Source organism: Nerophis lumbriciformis, linkage group LG05 (assembly GCF_033978685.3).
Source record: "Nerophis lumbriciformis linkage group LG05, RoL_Nlum_v2.1, whole genome shotgun sequence".
Taxonomy (NCBI): domain Eukaryota; kingdom Metazoa; phylum Chordata; class Actinopteri; order Syngnathiformes; family Syngnathidae; genus Nerophis; species Nerophis lumbriciformis.
The window spans coordinates 4,042,621-4,061,822 of NC_084552.2; the positions used below are offsets into that span (position 1 = coordinate 4,042,621).

A 19,202-nucleotide genomic window follows, 5' to 3' on the forward strand; every position below is an offset into this window, starting at 1 on the left:
TTGTTTCTCTGCAGGCGCTGGCTCTGGCTCGACGACCTTTGAGGTGCGAGTCACAAATGTATATATTTGTGTAATTGTGGTCCACACATTAGCCTGCTACCCATCCGCGCGAAAGTTTGTTCCGCTTAGCCCCGCCCCCATTAGTTACTGTTGCTATGTCTGTCAAACTTTCGCTTCTACCGAGAAATTTAAAGCCTACAGTAAAAATAAGTACCGGTAATTTCCATTTATTTATATAGCGGATTTCATAGACAGAATCACAAAGTGATTTACAGTGTGTATAGAAAATGAAAGCATAGTAAAAAAAAAAATCTAAGAATATAATAATTTGAAAAAAAAAATGTAAGTGAAATTTCCTCCCGTTCCTCGCGCCCCACCTGTCATGTCTCTATTCCCCACCAGTGAGGCACGCCCCACACTTTGAGAAACGCTGGTTTAACCAGTCTTTTCCTCTTTGGTCCGGAGGACACGGCATCCACAGTTCCCAAAAACAATTTCAAGACAACATATTTGATGTTCAAACTCATAAACTTTATTTATTTTTTTGCAAATAATAATTAACTTAGAATTTCATGGCTGCAACACGTGCCAAAGTAGTTGGGAAAGGGCATGTTCACCACTGTGTTACATGGCCTTTCCTTTTAACAACACTCAGTAAACGTTTGGGAACTGAGGAGACACATTTTTGAAGCTTCTCAGGTGGAATTCTTTCCCATTCTTGCTTGATGTACAGCTTAAGTTGTTCAACAGTCCGGGGGTCTCCGTTGTGCTATTTTAGGCTTCATAATGCGCCACACATTTTCAATGGGAGACAGGTCTGAACTACAGGCAGGCCAGTCTAGTACCCGCACTCTTTTACTATGAAGCCACGTTGATGTAACACGTGGCTTGGCATTGTCTTGCTGAAATAAGCAGGGGCGTCCATGGTAACGTTGCTTGGATGGCAACATATGTTGCTCCAAAACCTGTATGTACCTTTCAGCATTAATGGCGCCTTCACAGATGTGTAAGTTACCCATGTCTTGGGCACTAATACACCCCCATACCATCACACATGCTGGCTTTTACACTTTGCGCCTATAACAATCCGGATGGTTCTTTTCCTCTTTGGTCCGGAGGACACGGCATCCACAGTTTCCAAAAACAATTTGAAATATGGACTCGTCAGACCACAGAACACTTTCCCACTTTGTATCAGTCCATCTTAGATGAGCTTTGGCCCAGCGTTTCTGGGTGTTGTTGATAAATGGCTTTTGCTTTGCATAGTAGAGTATTAACTTGCACTTACAGATGTAGCGACAAACTGTAGTTACTGACAGTGGGTTTCTGAAGTGTTCCTGAGTCCATGTGGTGATATCCTTTACACACTGATGTCACTTTTTTGTGCAGTACCGCCTGATTGATCGAAGTTCTGTAATATCGTCGCTTACGTGCAGTGATTTCTCCAGATTCTTTGAACCTTTTGATGATACTACAGACCGTAGATGGTGAAATCCCTAAATTCCTCGCAATAGCTGGTTGAGAAATGTCGTTCTTAAACGGTTCGACTATTTGCTCACGCATTTGTTGACAAATCCTTGTTTGTGAATGACTGAGCATTTCATGGAAGCTGCTTTTATACCCAATCATGGCACCCACCTGTTCCCAATTAGCCTGTTCACCTGTGGGATGTTACAAATAAGTGTTTGATGAGCATTCCTCAACTTTTTCAAGTCTTTTTTGCCGCTTTTTTGAAGTCATGTTGCAGGCATAAAATTCCAAATGAGCTAATATTTGCAAAATATAACTAAGTTTTCCAGTTCGAACGTTAAGTATCTTGTCTTCGCAGTCTATTCAATTGAATATAAGTTGAAAAGGATTTGCAAATCATTGTATTCTGATTTTATTTACTAGGGATGTCCGATAATATCGGCAGTCCAATATTATCGTCCATCCCTAGTCACAATTTGATCTCTTCCAGGCATCCCCTAAGGGTCTGCTCAGCTATGTTGTTTTTTTTAGTTCAACATGGTTGACAGTGCACGACTTGGGGGGGGGGGGGGAATGATGTTTTGGCTCCGTTATTAGCGCTTGACAGTATCACCCGCTTCTGTTTGGTCTTGTTTGTATTTGTTTCCCCTTACTTGCACAGGCATTACGTTGACAGCGCATTTGATTCACATCGCTGGAAACTAGACCGCCGCCGGTCCTCCAAGGGGATGAATCCACGGGTGTTTCTGTCTTTTCTCTGCCACCCCCCCCCCACCCCGTCTTATGATTTATTCATACGCGGAGAAGAACGTCGCCACAATCCGAGCCACTGAAGCTGGGCAACGTGCACCGTACAGCTAATCCAGCCCGATCTGTTTAGTCTTAATCGTACTCCGCGGCGCGTAAAAACGTGGACCGTGGACGGGCGACAATCCATTCATAGTTTGACAGAGGCCCTTTTTTGACACTTCAAAGCACCATTTTTGGCTTGGTTTCAACCCAAAGTCTGCACCGCCAGCCGAATTCAAACAGATGATGAGCCCCCGAGAGAGAGAGAGCTGGTGTATTTAAGCTGGTGAGGACACAGGCTGCTCTTATAAAAACGTGTGACATTTTGGTGACACGTATCAGAAAGATGTTTGTGCACTTCCTTCAAAAAGTCATATATTTTTCATGCCCCATTTGAAGTTAAGTGTCTATTCATCAGCGTCATGTCGCTCGCCACTTGCATAAGAGTCTACACTCCTGTATCGTCATGTCTAATCGAGGCCGGTGCTACGTTTGTGCTGTAAACATTTTTGTTTGTGTAGTTACGGTTTTCACTTTTGTAAGTCATTCTGAAATGACACCTTTTGTCATACTTGCCAACCTTGAGACCTCCGATTTCGGGAGGTGGGGGGCGTGGTCGGGGGTGGGGCGGGGGGCGTGGTTGGGGGCGTGGTTAAGATATATATATAAGAAATACTTCACTTTCAGTTAATTCTAACTATATATATATATTTTATTACATATATATATATATATATATATATATATATATATATATATATATATATATATATATATATATATATATATAAATAAATAAATAAATAAAATAAATACTTGAATTTCAGTGATCATTTATTTACACATATACACACACATAACACTCATCTACTCATTGTTGAGTTAAGGGTTGAATTGTCCATCCTTGTTCTATTCTCTGTCACTATTTCAGAACACACACATTATACAAATATACATTATAAAATCAATAAGAAAACAGGAGCTCTAATTTGGGAGTCTGAATTAGGATCAGAAGTTCCTATATAAACATTGCGCACTCACGTCACCTTTTTGTATTGATTACTGCAGCTGTGCACTGGATTCATTCACAATTACAAACTACAACTCACAAACACTTTAGAGTTAGGCTCCACCATCAGAATGTGTACTTAAACTTATAAAGATCACATGGATATTATTCAGTGAGTTGATTCACCAAAACTAACCTGTTATACAGGAGGAAAAAGCGTTTCAATTGTTCACAGACTGGTCGCTCTCATCAGAATGACAAGACACTTCCGGACTGCAGGTGATAGCATTCAATTGGGAAGAAACGCCCTACTGCCCCCTACTGACCAATGTGAATACTGATAAATGTGGAATGACAGCTCCAAAAACAAATTCAAACCACAAAATAAAATAAATAAATCAACACAAAAATGTGACACATTATGGGTGGGTCACATATGCATGTACAGTAGATGGCAGTATTGTCCTGTTTAAAAGTGTCACAACATTGCTGTTTACGGCAGACGAAATGCTTTACGTAGACGAAAACTTGACTGCTGTGTGTTGTTACCGCGCTGGGAGGACGTTAATGAAACTGCCTAACAATAAACCCACATAAGAAACCAAGAACTCGCCCTCGATCATTAGCTGTTTATATTGTGAGAAAGCAGACGTGTGAACAGGCTGTCAACACGTCACTCAGGTCCGCATGGAGCTGGAGGGGGCGTGGCCTCCAGCTCCGCCTGAATTTCGGGAGATTTTCGGGAGAAAATTTGTCCCGGGAGGTTTTCGGGAGAGGCGCTGAATTTCGGGAGTCTCCCGGAAAATCCGGGAGGGTTGGCAAGTATGCCTTTTGTGGATGGATGGATGTTAACACTCAGCAGGCACAAGACATTAAAACAACGTTGAGAACTTGTTGAGTTAGGCCCTGATGTTGAGCAACACAAAAACAACGTTGAAACAACATGCGTTTTGAAAACGTTTAATCAATGTTGAGTTCTGACGTTGATTTGACCATTGAAAATTGGTCATTTCCGGACCAATATTCTACAACACAAATACAACGTTGAAACAACATGCTTTTTGACGACGTTTAATCAATGTCAAGGTTGTGACGTTGATTTGACCATTGAAATTTTCGGCATTTCCCAACCAATATTCTACAACACAAATACAACGTTGAAACAACATGCGTTTTGAAAACGTTTAATCAATGTTGGGTTCTGACGTTGAATTGACCATTGAATTTTGGTCATTTCCCAACAAATATTTTACCACAAAATACAACGTTGAAACAACATTCTTTTTGACAACGTTGATTCAATGTCAGATTGGGACGTTGAGCAACTTAAACATAACGTTGAAACAACATGCTTTTTGACAACGTTTAATCAATATTGGGTTCTGACGTTGATTTGACCATTGAGATTTCGACATTTCCCAACCAATATTCTACAACACAAATACAACGTTGAAACAACATGCTTTTTGACGATGTTTAATCAATTGATTGATTGATTAATTGATTGATTAATCAATCAATTGATTTGACCATTGAATTTTGGTCATTTCCCAACCAATATTCTACAACACTAATACAACGTTGAAACAACATGCTTTTTGACGATGTTTAATCAATTGATTGATTGATTAATTGATTGATTAATCAATCAATTGATTTGACCATTGAATTTTGGTCATTTCCCAACCAATATTCTACAACACTAATACAACGTTGAAACAACATTATTTTTCACAACGTTTATTAAATGTCAGGTTGGGACGTTGAGCAACTCAAACATAACGTTGAAACAACATGCTTTTTGACGATGTTTAATCAATGTCGGGTTCGTACATTGATTTGAGCATTAAAATTTTCGTCATTTCCCAACCAATATTCTACAACACAAATACAACGTTGAAACAACATGCTTTTTGACAACGTTTAATCAATGTTGGGTTCTGACGTTGATTTGAACATTGAAATTTTCGTCATTTCCCAACCAATATTCTACAACACAAAAACAACGTTGAAACAACATGCGTTTTGAAAACGTTTAATCAATGTTGGGTTCTGACGTTGATTTGACCATTGAATTATGGTCATTTCCCGACCAATATTCTACAACACAAATACAACGTTGAAACAACATGCGTTTTGAAAACGTTTTATTAATGTTGAGTTCTGACGTTGATTTGACCATTGAAAATTGGTCATTTCCCGACCAATATTCTACAACACAAATACAACGTTGAAACAACATGCGTTTTGAAAACGTTTAATCAATGTTGGGTTCTGACGTTGATTTGACCATTGAATTATGGTCATTTCCCGACCAATATTCTACAACACAAATACAACGTTAAACCAACATGAGTTTTGAAAACGTTTAGTCAATGTTGGGTTCTGACGTTGATTTGACCATTGAAATTTGGTAATTTCCTAACCAATATTCCACAATACAAATACAACGTTGAAACAACATGCTTTTTGACGACGTTTAATCAATGTTGGGTTCTGACGTTGATTTGACCATTGAAAATTGGTCATTTCCCTACCAATATTCTACAACACAAATACAACGTTGAAACAACATGCTTTTTGATGACACTTATTCAATGTCCGGTTGTGACGTTGATTTGACCATTGAAATTTTCGTCATTTCCCAACCAATATTCTACAACACAAATACAACGTTGAAACAACATGCGTTGTGAAAACGTTTAATCAATGTTGGGTTCTGACGTTGATTTGACCATTGAAAACTGGTAATTTCCCGACCAATATTCTACAACACAAATACAACATTGAAACAACATGCTTTTTGACAACGTTTATTCAATGTCAAGGTTGTGACGTTGATTTGACCATTGACATTTTCGTAATTTCCCAACCAATATTCTACAACACAAAAACAACGTTGAAACAACATGCGTTTTGAAAACGTTTAATCAATGTTGGGTTCTGACGTTGATTTGACCTTTGAATTATGGTCATTTCCCGACCAATATTCTACAACACAAATACAACGTTGAAACAACATGCTTTTTGACGACGTTTATTCAATGTCAAGGTTGTGACGTTGATTTGACCATTGAAATTTTTGTCATTTCCCAACCAATATTCTACAACACAAATACAACGTTGAAACAACATGCGTTTTGAAAACGTTTAATCAATGTTGGGTTCTGACGTTGATTTGACCTTTGAATTATGTCATTTCCCGACCAATATTCTACAACACAAATACAACGTTGAAACAACATGCTTTTTGACGACGTTTATTCAATGTCAAGGTTGTGACGTTGATTTGACCATTGAAATTTTCATCATTTCCCAACCAATATTCTACAACACAAATACAACGTTGAAACAACATGCGTTTTGAAAACGTTTAATCAATGTTGGTGTCACGACTTGGTCCGGGGTGTTTGCTTTTCCGGGATGCAACGGAAAGTTGGCTCGTGCGAGACGGGAATGGAGGTACATGATTTATTTATTAAAAAAAAGATCAAACAAAAAGCGCGCACAATGGCGGAGAATAAACTATGAAAAAACAAAAAGACTATAAACATGGAACCAAAACTTACTGTGACAAGGGACATGAAGCAGGATCATAGAGTGTGCAGAAGCATATATGGGGTGCGGTATGGGGTGCGAGGTCGTCAGAAAAACAAACTGAAAAACACTGAACTTAAATACTACAGACATGATTAACGAAAACAGGTGCGTGACTCAAGACGTGAAACAGGTGCGTGACGTGACAGGTGAAAACTAATGGTTGCTATGGTGACAAGACAAGGGAGTGAAAAGCCAGAAACTAAACAAAACATGACTTAAAACAAAACATGATTACACAAACATGACAGTTGGGTTGTGACGTTGATTTGACCATTGAAAATTGGTCATTTCCCGACCAATATTCTACAACACAAATACAACGTTGAAACAACATGCTTTTTGACGACGTTTATTCAATGTCAGGTTGTGACGTTGATTTGACCATTGAAATATTCGTCATTTCCCAACCAATATTCTACAACACAAATACAACGTTGAAACAACATGCGTTTTGAAAACGTTTAATCAATGTTGGGTTCTGACGTTGATTTGACCATTGATTTTTGGTCATTTCCCAAACAACATTCTACAACACAAATACAACGCTGAAACAACATGCGTTTTGAAAACGTTTAATCAATGTTGGGTTCTGATGTTGATTTGACCATTGAAAACTGGTCATTTCCCGACCAATATTCTACAACACAAATACAACGTTGAAACAACATGCTTTTTGACGACGTTTAATCAATGTCAAAGTTGTGACGTTGATTTGACCATTGAAATTTTCGTCATTTCCCGACCGATATTCCACAACACAAATACAACGTTGAAACAACATGCGTTTTGAAAACGTTTAATCAATGTTGGGTTCTGACGTTGATTTGACCATTGAAAATTGGTCATTTCCCTCCCAATATTCTACAACACAAATACAAAGTTGAAACAACATGCGTCTTGAAAACGTTTACCTTATTTTCCGCACTATAAGGCGCACCTAAAAACCACAAATTTTCTCAAAAGCTGACAGTGCGCCTTATAATCCGGTGCGCCTTATATATGGGTTAATATTAATATTAATTTTCATAAAGTTTAGGTCTCGCAACTACGGTAAACAGCCGTTGTGACGTTGATTTGACCTTTGAAATTTGGTAATTTCCCAAACAACGACGTGGATCCACCAACGTAGTCTCAATTTTTAAAGTTGTGACGTAGATTTGACCTTTGAAATTTAGTAATTTCCCAAACAACGACGTGGATCCACCAACGTAGTCAAAATTTTTAAATACAAATTTTTTGCATTTTTGTTTGAAAGTGTATATTGATAAATGACTTATATTTAACACGCCTTAACACCAGTGAGGCGTTAGTCTGTACTTTAAAAAAAAAAATGTTCCCATTGTACAACAAATTTAAAAAATGCAATAAAATAAATACAAAATAAAATAACATTTAAAAAAAAAAAGTATTAAAAGCAGTGTTATGACTTGTGGATCTATTTAAGGCTCTAATTACTTCCCACCAAATATTCCACTTTGAATATTTTTTTGGCAAAAAAATGGCAGATTTTGTGTTTTTACCATACAAATTTGACAAAAAGGGCATACAACATAAAAAAGTACAACTTTATGTCAACAGATAAAAACTAACGTTGACCTATAAAGTAAAAATAAATGTTTATATCTGACTCGTTTTTAACGCTTTAATGACTGGGACCCTTTTGGGTCCCTGGGACCTTTGGAGGAGCCCTAATGATTACATTATTACAACCAATTATAATGGTTTTGAAAATGAAAAATATCAAAATGTCCCCCAGCATGCTTTCGTTTTTCAGTTTGGACACCCCTGCCTAAAAGCAGAATAAGAAACATCTTTTTTGGCCAAGTATGTAACACACATGCTTAATTTAATTGTTTATGTCTTCGTTTAAATTTGTTTTTTAGTCTTCCTACATTCAGGTGAGGGATCAGACAAAGAGCAGCTCGAAGACCTCCATGAAATATAAAAAACAAGGACCCAGATTTCCCTCGCCCGGACGCGGGTCACCGGGGCCCCCCTCTGGAGCCAGGCCCGGAGGTGGGGCACGATGGCGAGCGCCTGGTGGCCGGGCCTGTCCCCATGGAAGAGGCAACGTGGGTCCCTCCTCCAATGGGCTCACCACCCATAGCAGGGGTCATAGAGGTCGGGTGCAATGTGAGCTGGGCGGCAGCCGAAGGCAGGGCACTTGGCCGTCCGATCCTCGGCTACAGAAGCTAGCTCTTGGGACGTGGAACGTCACCTCGCTGGGGGGGAAGGAGCCTGAGCTAGTGCGCGAGGTGGAGAAGTTCCGGCTAGATATAGTCGGACTCACTTCGACGCACAGCAAGGGCTCTGGAACCAGTTCTCTCGAGAGGGGCTGGACTCTCTTCCACTCTGGTGTTGCCGGCAGTGAGAGGCGACGAGCTGGGGTGGCAATTCTTGTTTCCCCCCGGTTCAGAGCCTGTACGTTGGAGTTCAACCCGGCGGACGAGAGGGTAGCTTCCCTCCGCCTTCGGGTGGGGGAACGGGTCCTGACTGTGGTTTGCGCTTACGCGCCAAGCCGCAGCTCAGAGTACCCACCCTTTTTGGATTCACTCGAGGGAGTACTTGAGAGTGCTCCCCCGGGTGATTCCCTCGTTCTACTGGGGGACTTCAATGCTCATGTTGGCAACGACAGTGAAACCTGGAGAGGCGTGATTGGGAAGAATGGCTGCCCGGATCTGAACCCGAGCGGTGTTTTGTTATTGGACTTTTGTGCCCGTCACAGATTGTCCAGAACGAACACCATGTTCAAACATAAGGGTGTCCATATGTGCACTTGGCACCAGGACACCCTAGGCCGCAGTTCCATGATCGACTTTGTAGTTGTGTCATCGGATTTGCGGCCTCCTGTTTTGGACACTCGGGTGAAGAGAGGGGCGGAGCTTTCTACCGATCACCACCTGGTGGTGAGTTGGCTGCGATGGTGGGGGAGGATGCCGGACAGACCTGGCAGGCCCAAACGCATTGTGAGGGTTTGCTGGGAACGTCTGGCAGAGTTTCCTGTCAGAGAGAGTTTCAATTCCCACCTCCGGAAGAACTTTGAACATGTCACGAGGGAGGTGCTGGACATTGAGTCCGAATGGACCATGTTCCGCGCCTCTATTGTCGAGGCGGCTGATTGGAGCTGTGGCCGCAAGGTAGTTGGTGCTTGTCGTGGCGTTAATCCTAGAACCCGTTGGTGGACACCGGCGGTGAGGGATGCCGTCAAGCTGAAGAAGGAGTCCTATCGGGTTCTTTTGGCTCATAGGACTCCTGAGGCAGCGGACGGGTACCGACAGGCCAAGCGGTGTGCGGCTTCAGCGGTCGCAGAGGCAAAAACTCGGACATGGGAGGAGTTCGGGGAAGCCATGGAAAACGACTTCCGGACGGCTTCGAAGCAATTCTGGACCACCATCCGCCGCCTCAGGAAGGGGAAGCAGTGCACTATCAACGCCGTGTATGGTGAGGATGGTGTTCTGCTGACCTCGACTGCGGATGTTGTGGATCGGTGGAGGGAATACTTCGAAGACCTCCTCAATCCCACCAACACGTCTTCCTATGAGGAAGCAGTGCCTGGGGAGTCTGTGGTGGACTCTCCTATTTCTGGGGCTGAGGTTGCTGAGGTAGTTAAAAAGCTCCTCGGTGGCAAGGCCCCGGGGGTAGATGAGATCCGCCCGGAGTTTCTTAAGGCTCTGGATGCTGTGGGGCTGTCTTGGTTGACAAGACTCTGCAGCATCGCGTGGACATCGGGGGCGGTGCCTCTGGATTGGCAGACCGGGGTGGTGGTTCCTCTCTTTAAGAAGGGGAACCGGAGGGTGTGTTCTAACTATCGTGGTATCACACTCCTCAGCCTTCCTGGTAAGGTCTATTCAGGTGTACTGGAGGAGGCTACGCCGGATAGTCGAACCTCGGATTCAGGAGGAACAGTGTGGTTTTCGTCCTGGTCGTGGAACTGTGGACCAGCTCTATACTCTCGGCAGGGTCCTTGAGGGTGCATGGGAGTTTGCCCAACCAGTCTACATGTGCTTTGTGGACTTGGAGAAGGCATTCGACCGTGTACCCCGGGAAGTCCTGTGGGGAGTGCTCAGAGAGTATGGGGTAACGGACTGTCTTATTGTGGCAGTCCGCTCCCTGTATAATCAGTGTCAGAGCTTGGTCCGCATTGCCGGCAGTAAGTCGGACCCGTTTCCAGTGAGGGTTGGACTCCGCCAAGGCTGCCCTTTGTCACCGATTCTGTTCATAACCTTTATGGACAGAATTTCTAGGCGCAGTCAGGGCGTTGAGGGTATCTGGTTTGGTGGCTGCAGGATTAGGTCTCTGCTATTTGCAGATGATGTGGTCCTGATGGCTTCCTCCGGCCAAGATCTTCAGCTCTCACTGGATCGGTTCGCAGCCGAGTGTGAAGCGACTGGGATGAGAATCAGCACCTCCAAGTCCGAGTCCATGGTTCTCGCCCGGAAAAGGGTGGAGTGCCATCTCCGGGTTGGGGAGGAGATTTTTCCCCAAGTGGAGGAGTTCAAGTACCTCGGAGTCTTGTTCACGAGTGGGGGAAGAGTGGATCGTGAGATCGACAGGCGGATCGGTGCGGCGTCTTCAGTAATGCGGACGCTGTATCGATCCGTTGTGGTGAAGAAGGAGCTGAGCCGGAAGGCAAAGCTCTCAATTTACCGGTCGATCTACGTTCCCATCCTCACCTATGGTCATGAGCTTTGGGTTATGACCGAAAGGACAAGATCACGGGTACAAGCGGCCGAAATGAGTTTCCTCCGCCGAGTGGCGGGGCTCTCCCTTAGAGATAGGGTGAGAAGCTCTGTCATTCGGGGGGAGCTCAAAGTAAAGCCGCTGCTCCTCCACATCGAGAGGAGCCAGATGAGGTGGTTCGGGCATCTGGTCAGGATGCCACCCGAACGCCTCCCTAGGGAGGTGTTTAGGGCACGTCCGACCGGTAGGAGGCCACGGGGAAGACCCAGGACACGTTGGGAAGACTATGTCTCCCGGCTGGCCTGGGAACGCCTCGGGGTCCCACAGGAAGAGCTGGACGAAGTGGCTGGGGAGAGGGAAGTCTGGGCTTCCCTGCTTAGGCTGCTGCCCCCGCGACCCGACCTCGGATAAGCGGAAGAAGATGGATGGATGGATGGAAAATCTACAAACAATTGAGAAATAATAATCAAAATAAGTACAAAAACAGTACAAAACAGCACCAGGAGGTTGTAAACTCAATAAAGTAACTAAAATAGAATGCAAAAATATTTATATATAATAAAGTGCAAAGCCATAGGCTCACACAAGTTCAGTAAGTAATTTAAATTTGGAACACAGCATCATCGTTAGGAGCTTTCCGAGTAAAGAGTCCTTTCTAACCACATTGACGTCACGACCAACCTACTACAAATCCCACAATGCACGGTTAGCGTTGCGTTCCAGTCAGCTCGGACATTCTCATCACTTTACTTTGTGGCACTTAACCGTATCATTGGCGTTGATTAAACTTGGACAAGCGGTATAAAAATAGATGGATGGATGATTAGTTTCGCGTAGATTGAGTCTAAACTGGTTCAAATACAAACATTTTAAGCGAATATTGTTTTGCTTTACGTCACAATCGTAACATTTTGAGAGCCCTTCGTTATAAACCTTAGTTAAAGCTGTTAAACGCTAAAATAACAGTCGCAACTAGTTAGCGGAGGTATTTAGAATGAAGAAATGGAAAGAGGTGGGGTAAAGAAAGCGCATTTGAACGCACAACGGGAATTCCACTCGAGTGGTAGCATGATCGCCGACAGCACGCGAACGCACCAGGTCTCTCCGTACCGCTACCAGCTGCGGCGGCGGCAGCAGCGGCGCATTCTCGCCGCGTTCTATCCAAACAATGACTCCTACTACGGAGCGGAGGAAAGCACGCCAATAGAATGCCTCTGACGGCACCAATTTCGCCGCTAATCAGTCCCCTCACTTAACAAGAACATGTGGATACCCACGGAGCAGGAAAAATACGGCGTCGGTAAGTTTCTCTATTTTTTTTTTTTACTGCTTTTATTATCCCTCAACGTGTACTACGCGTGGTGCGTTCACTGACACGACCGTTTTGCCTTTGAGGAATCAGTCTGGCTTGGCTTGTTGTTTACTAAGGGGGGGGATGTTTTTTTTATATTTTCTAACAACAATAGGGCATGCAGGCTCCGATGAGGCATTGCCTCAATATTTATATCTCCTATGACCTTTTTTTTTTTTGGTGTGTGTTTATTATTTGCTTTAAAAGGCAAAAAGTGCACGTCCTTAATTATGAATGAAGATTTTTTATTTATTTTTTTTTTAGCATTGCTGCAGGTTGTGGAATCAAACTGTGACAACAAACCTAACGTAGGAAGCAGAGAAGGGGGGTGGGGGGGGGGGGGTTATGTGGTGAGAATTCCTATTTGCTGCCCCCCCCCCCCCCCCCACACACACACACACATCCTCCTCCTCCTCCTCCTCACAATGAGATGATCATAGAGATGTGAGGGTCCTAAATGTCCCATAATAATATCCCCTGAGATGTGTGTGTGTGATGCTGCAATAATCCATTTCTAAAAAAAAGTGTCACGTCAACACATTTTCTAATTATTATTTTGCATTACAGCCACCCTTGCCTGGCTGAAAGCACACACCTTTACCACCGTGACGTAAAATCAGTGAGGCAGCAGTGAACTAGGAAGTAAGGCCCCCCTGGCCCCTTCAGGTCACACTTGTTACTAAGGCTGAAACGACGCGTCGACGTAGTCGACGTCATCGGTTACGTAAATACGTCGACGCCGTTTTTGTGCGTCGCATATTTACGTCACACTACTTTACTGTCATGGCGGAGCGCAAAGCAGACGATGCGAGCGAGGGGAAAAAAGCACGCCAAAAGTCGTCAAAAGTGTGGGAGTATTTCAATAAACGGCCTAATAATGTTGTTGTATGCACACTGTGTCGAGCGGAAATGGCCTATCATAGCAGCACAACGGCTATGAACGAACATTTGAAAAGAAAACCCCCGACAGCGTTCTTGCCATCACCATCAACAAAGCAATCGTCCGCGTGCGTATACGTTGTCATTATTACACAAAAACATGAATGTGTCATTTGTATCTGCGTTGTAAATTCATAAACTAAAGCACCGTTTCGCTCTGAGAGGCGCGTTTGGCGTGCCTGTTCAGTGTTTACAAAGACGCGCTCCTCTTTAACGCTGTGGAGAGGCGGCGGCGGCGAGCGAGCGGCGAGGCGGGGCGCGCCGGGAGCGACGCCGCAATCGTGCCCAGGTGCGCGATCCGCGCAGTTGGAAGAGAAAAGACTTTGTGTAAAATTAAAAGATTGGAAACCTGGCAAAGCCGTCTGGCGTTCAGTCTGTCGGTCCTGAAAGAACCCCACGGCACAAGACGTGTCACAAACGCTAACGTTAATTAGTTGTGCAAATACCTTTTACAACATTAACAGTTACATATACTATGTACAAACGAACAATTAACTTTCACTTTAATCATACTATCATTGTTGTGTTATTAAGCAAAATAAGCAATACTTTTACTTTTGTTGAAATGTTTACACTGTACACTTTTTTGTATTGGATGTTTAGCTTTATTTTTGCACATTTTAGCAAATAAGCAATACTTTTACTTTTGTTGAAATGTTTACACTTGTTACAGAATATTTCCGTTTTGCACTTTTTTGTATTGGATGTTTATCTTTATTTTTGCACATTTTAAAGCAAAATAAGCAATACTTTTACTTTTGAAATGCTTATACTATTCCAGAATATTAAGATTTGCACTGGATGTTTACTTTTATATTTGCACATTAAAAAGCAAATAAGCTACTTTTAATTTTGTTAAATGTTAAAAGTTTTAAATGTTTACATTGTTACAGAATATTTTGTCATGTTGTTGTCAATGTTGACTGAGTGGCCATACTTTTTTTTTTGTAAATAAAAGCCATGCCTTTTGAAAAAACTGGCCTACATTTATTTTTTCCTCTTCATTTTAAATAAAAAAAAAAAATCGGTAAAAGGAAAAATAATCTATAGATTAATCGAAAAAATAATCTATAGATTAACCGATTAATCGAAAAAATAATCTATAGATTAATCGATAGAAAAATAATCGTTAGCTGCAGCCCTACTTGTTACCCTTCCTCGCCATGGCAACCGGGTACCGGACGACATCCTAATATTCCACTTGCACAATTCAAAACATCCGAAAAGGAGTCGGAAAAATCAGGGCTTAATAGAGAATGAATTAGATCTCATTTTTTAAGACATATTTTAGCAGCGCTGCACATCTTTTGTGTTTTTTTTTTTTTTTTTTTTTTTTTTTTTTGGAGAGGAAGGAACCCGAGTGTTTTCCTGTTGAGAAACGTGCACAGCAACACACACAAAAAAAAGAGATGTGTGATTTGAGAAGCTGTGCGTTGGCAGCTCTGTCAGAGCTGTCAGGCTGCTTATGAGTGATGAGGAGCGGACGGATCGATGACAGCGTTTTATTTATTTTTTTACAGTTTTTTTTTTTTTTTTGGTGTTAAACCGGTTTTACGGACCGTTTACGTACAGTAACCAGGTTTTTTTTTTTCCCTGGCTCAAATTGAGGCAGAGGCGGTACAATCCTGACCACGGAATTTTAACGCAAAAAAATGGTAGTTTTTTTCTACAAAAACAGTACAAGTTATTTTTTTTATTTTGGCAACTTAGCTGCCAATTTTTTTACCGTTAAAAACATCAACCGTGGATTTTACAGTCATAAACTGGCAGCTCAGTCAACAGAATTTTAACCCAAAAAACAGTAGTATTTTTTTTTCAATTTAAAGTACCGTATTTTCCGCACCATAAGGCGCCCTGGGTTATAAGCCGCGCCTTCAATGAACGGCATATTTCAAAACTTTGTCCACCTATAAGCCGCCCCGTGTTATAAGCCGCATGTAACTGCGCTAAAGGAATGTCAAAAAAACAGTCAGATAGGTCAGTCAAACTTTAATAATATATTAAAAACCAGCGTGATGTGGGCGCGCATGGAGTCGTATATCAACATGGACGGAGCTGCGTGAAAAAAGCCACCCGGCCTCTTCGCGTAAACTTACCTTAACCACTCGCTCATCTTTTCTTCATCCATCCATCCTTTCGAGTTAGCTTTTATGATGACGCCGGCTGGAAAGGTCTCTTTTGGCAAGGTCTTCCTTTTGAATATCACCATGGGTGGAAGTTTCTGGCCATTAGCATGGCAAGCTAGAACCACAGTGAAGGATGACTTCTCATTCCCTGTGGTGCGAATATTCACCGTACGTGCTCCCGTTGTATCCACAGTGCGGTTCACAGGAATATCAAAAGTCAGTGGAACCTCGTCCATGTTGATAATGTTCTCTGGCCGGATCTTTTTTTCAGCTATCTTGTTTTTACAATATGCACGGAAAGTAGCCAGCTTTTCTTGAAAGTCTTTAGGCAGTTGCTGTGAAATAGTAGTCCGTGTGCGGATGGAGAGATTGCGTCTTGGAAACCTGTCGCTTAGTAGGAGCCATTTTGTGGTCTTTACAGATGTAAACACACAAAGGAAATGAAACGTAATATCCGCACTCTTTTTCTTCTTCTACGCGGGCGGGTGGTTGCTTACAGTAGAAGAAGAAGCGCTTCCTGTTCTATGGGGGCGGGTGCTTACCTTGGCGGTTGCTTGCGTAGAAGAAGAAGCACTTCCTCTTCTACGGGGAAAAAAGATGGCGGCTGTTTACCGTAGTTGCGAGACCGAAACTTTATGAAAATGAATCTTAATATTAATCCATATATAAAGCGCACCGGGTTATAAGCCGCAATGTCAGCTTTTGAGTAAATTTGTGGTTTTTAGGTGCGGCTAATAGTGCGGAAAATACGGTACATACCGTATTTCCTTGAATTAGCGCCGGGGCGGTAATTAATTTAAAACCTCTTCTCACTCCGGCGCTTACCAAAGGCATGCGGTAAATTTAGGCCTGCGCTTATAAATTTGAGTGTGATGTAAGGATACTATCATGAAAAGCACATTTATTAAAAAAAAACGTTATTATGGTCATACCTTTACTTATAAATGATGTCCATGCGCAGCTCCTTCTGAACAAAAGCATCGATAACTTGTTTATAGAAGTCTTCCTTATCTTTCTTCAGTTTTAAAAGTCTCTCTGTCTCTATGGAGATCTTCCTTTAATTATTACCTCCTGCTCCGATTGAAAGTCCAGTTTAGAAAACTGTTTTATTTTATTTAGATATGTAATCCTCCATGTTAAAATTGCAAGCGAGAGGAAAAAACTCACTGTTGCTGCTTGTTGTCACTTCTTCTGCAGCCGAGTAGTCGCAAGAAGGATCACTGGCGCCCTCTACCACCAGGAGGCGGGAGTCATTTAATGACTCATATTTGACACACGCAGCTACGGTATATTAATAAAACATAGCTGCTTACTGTTCTTTTTAGCATATTCAATAGCTTGGACCTTAAATCCTACTGAATAGCTCTTTATCTTCTTCCCTTTATTGAAATCAGCCTCCTCCATTTTGAAAATGATGACAGGTAACCACAAAAACAGTACAAGTTTTTTTTTTTTATTCTGGGAACTTAGCTGCCAGTTTTTGTACCGTAAAAACAAATGTACAGTTTGGTTTTTTTTACCGTTAAAAACAACAACCGTGGATTTTACAGTCAAAAACTGGCAGCTCAGTCAATAGAATTTTAACCCAAAAAACAGTGGTAGTTTTTTTTCAATTTAAAGTAATACCGTATTTCCTTGAATTAGCGCCGGGGCTTATACATTTGAGTGTGATGTAAGGATACTATCATGAAAAGCACATTTATTTAAAAAAACGTTATTATGGTCATACCTTTACTTATAAATGAAGTCCATGCGCAGCTCCTTCTGAACAAAAGCATCGATAACTTGTTTATAGAAGTCTTCCTTATCTTTCTTCAATTTTAAAAGTCTCTCTGTCTCGATGGAGATCTTCCTTTAATTATTACTAGGGATGTCCGGATCCGATATTTGGATCGGATCGGCTGCCGATATTTGCCAAAAATTGCGTATCGGCAAGGCATGGGAAAATGCCGATCCAGATCCAGTTGAAAAAAAACCTCTGGTCCGTGTTTTCCAACGCACCTATTTAAATAATACATTCCACTTTTCTGCTGCTCCGTAATTTCCGTTCCGCATTTTCCAGCACACCTTCAACACATCCACAATTCTCACGCAGTTGCTTTTAGCTGCTGGCATTACACGACAGGCTCTTCTCACTCTTTCCTGTGTCTCCCTCTCACAGACAGCGAGCGCACCTTCTTACACACGTCACATACTGTCACGACATACGTCACATACTGTCACGTCATACGTCACATACGTATACGTCCTCTCCCAGCAGAGAGCGAGGTAGCGGCATGGCTAACGTTAGCTGTGATGCTAGCGCAGCCGCTAAGGTGCTCGCCTGCTCAAGCGTCCTCTGCGCACGGCAAATCTATGCCACGCACAAAATCAAATAAAAAAATAAGCGCATAACCATTTTCGACACACGGACACGACAGAGACAACAGTTTTCGTCATCATTGTTCAAATATTGCGACGTCTGTCGAGACGCTTATCTCCATTCGGTGCCACACGTCCACACCATCAAAATGCAGAGGCAAACATTTCCACATCAACACCGTATGAAAAAATTAGTGATTTTTTTAGTTGTGATTTCCTTCTCTGCATGAAAGTTTAAAAGTGGCATATATTAATGCAGTATGAAGAAGAATGTTTTAATGTAGACATGCAAGCCTTGAAAGAACATTTTGAAAATCAAGACTACATTTCCTGCAAATGGGTGCATTTCTACCCTATATTTTAACTTTAGATTTATTCTCATATCAAACTCTTTTGGCTGTCTTTTTGACACTTACATCCGACGCCCCCCTCCACACCCCGGATTATAAATGTAAATAATTCAATGTGATTATCTTGTGTGATGACTGTATTATGATGATAGTATATATCTGATAGTATATATCTGTATCATGAATCAATTTAAGTGGACCTCGACTTAAACAAGTAGAAAAACTTATTGGGGTGTTACCATTTAGTGGTCAATTGTACGGAATATGTACTTCACTGTGCAACCTACTAATAAAAGTCTCAATCAATCAATCAAAACACATAGAATCATCATACTGCTGTGATTATATGCATCAAGTGTTCATTCAAGGCTAAGGCAAAATATCGAGATATATATCGTGTATCGCAATATGGCCTTAAAATATCGCAATATTAAAAAAAGGCCATATCGCCCAGCCCTAGTTTCAATGATGCCATTTCTGTTTGTCATGTATAATTTTGTCTATTTTGTGTTTATCCTTGAATAAAC

At 42.0% G+C, this 19,202-nt stretch overlaps 1 protein-coding gene across 3 annotated transcripts in view; it reads left to right on the top strand.

Moving 5' to 3' along the window:
• Window positions 1–12,561: 12,561 nt before the first annotated feature.
• The window catches only part of dock4b (dedicator of cytokinesis 4b), a 470,089-nt gene continuing 463,448 nt past the window's right edge, over window positions 12,562–19,202 (top strand). For all 3 annotated transcript variants that reach the window (XM_061961401.1, XM_061961402.1, XM_061961403.1), the window contains exon 1: window positions 12,562–12,848. In XM_061961401.1, coding sequence (XP_061817385.1) covers window positions 12,812–12,848 — 37 coding nt within the window. In that variant the 5' untranslated portion in view covers window positions 12,562–12,811. The remainder of the gene's footprint in view (window positions 12,849–19,202) is intronic.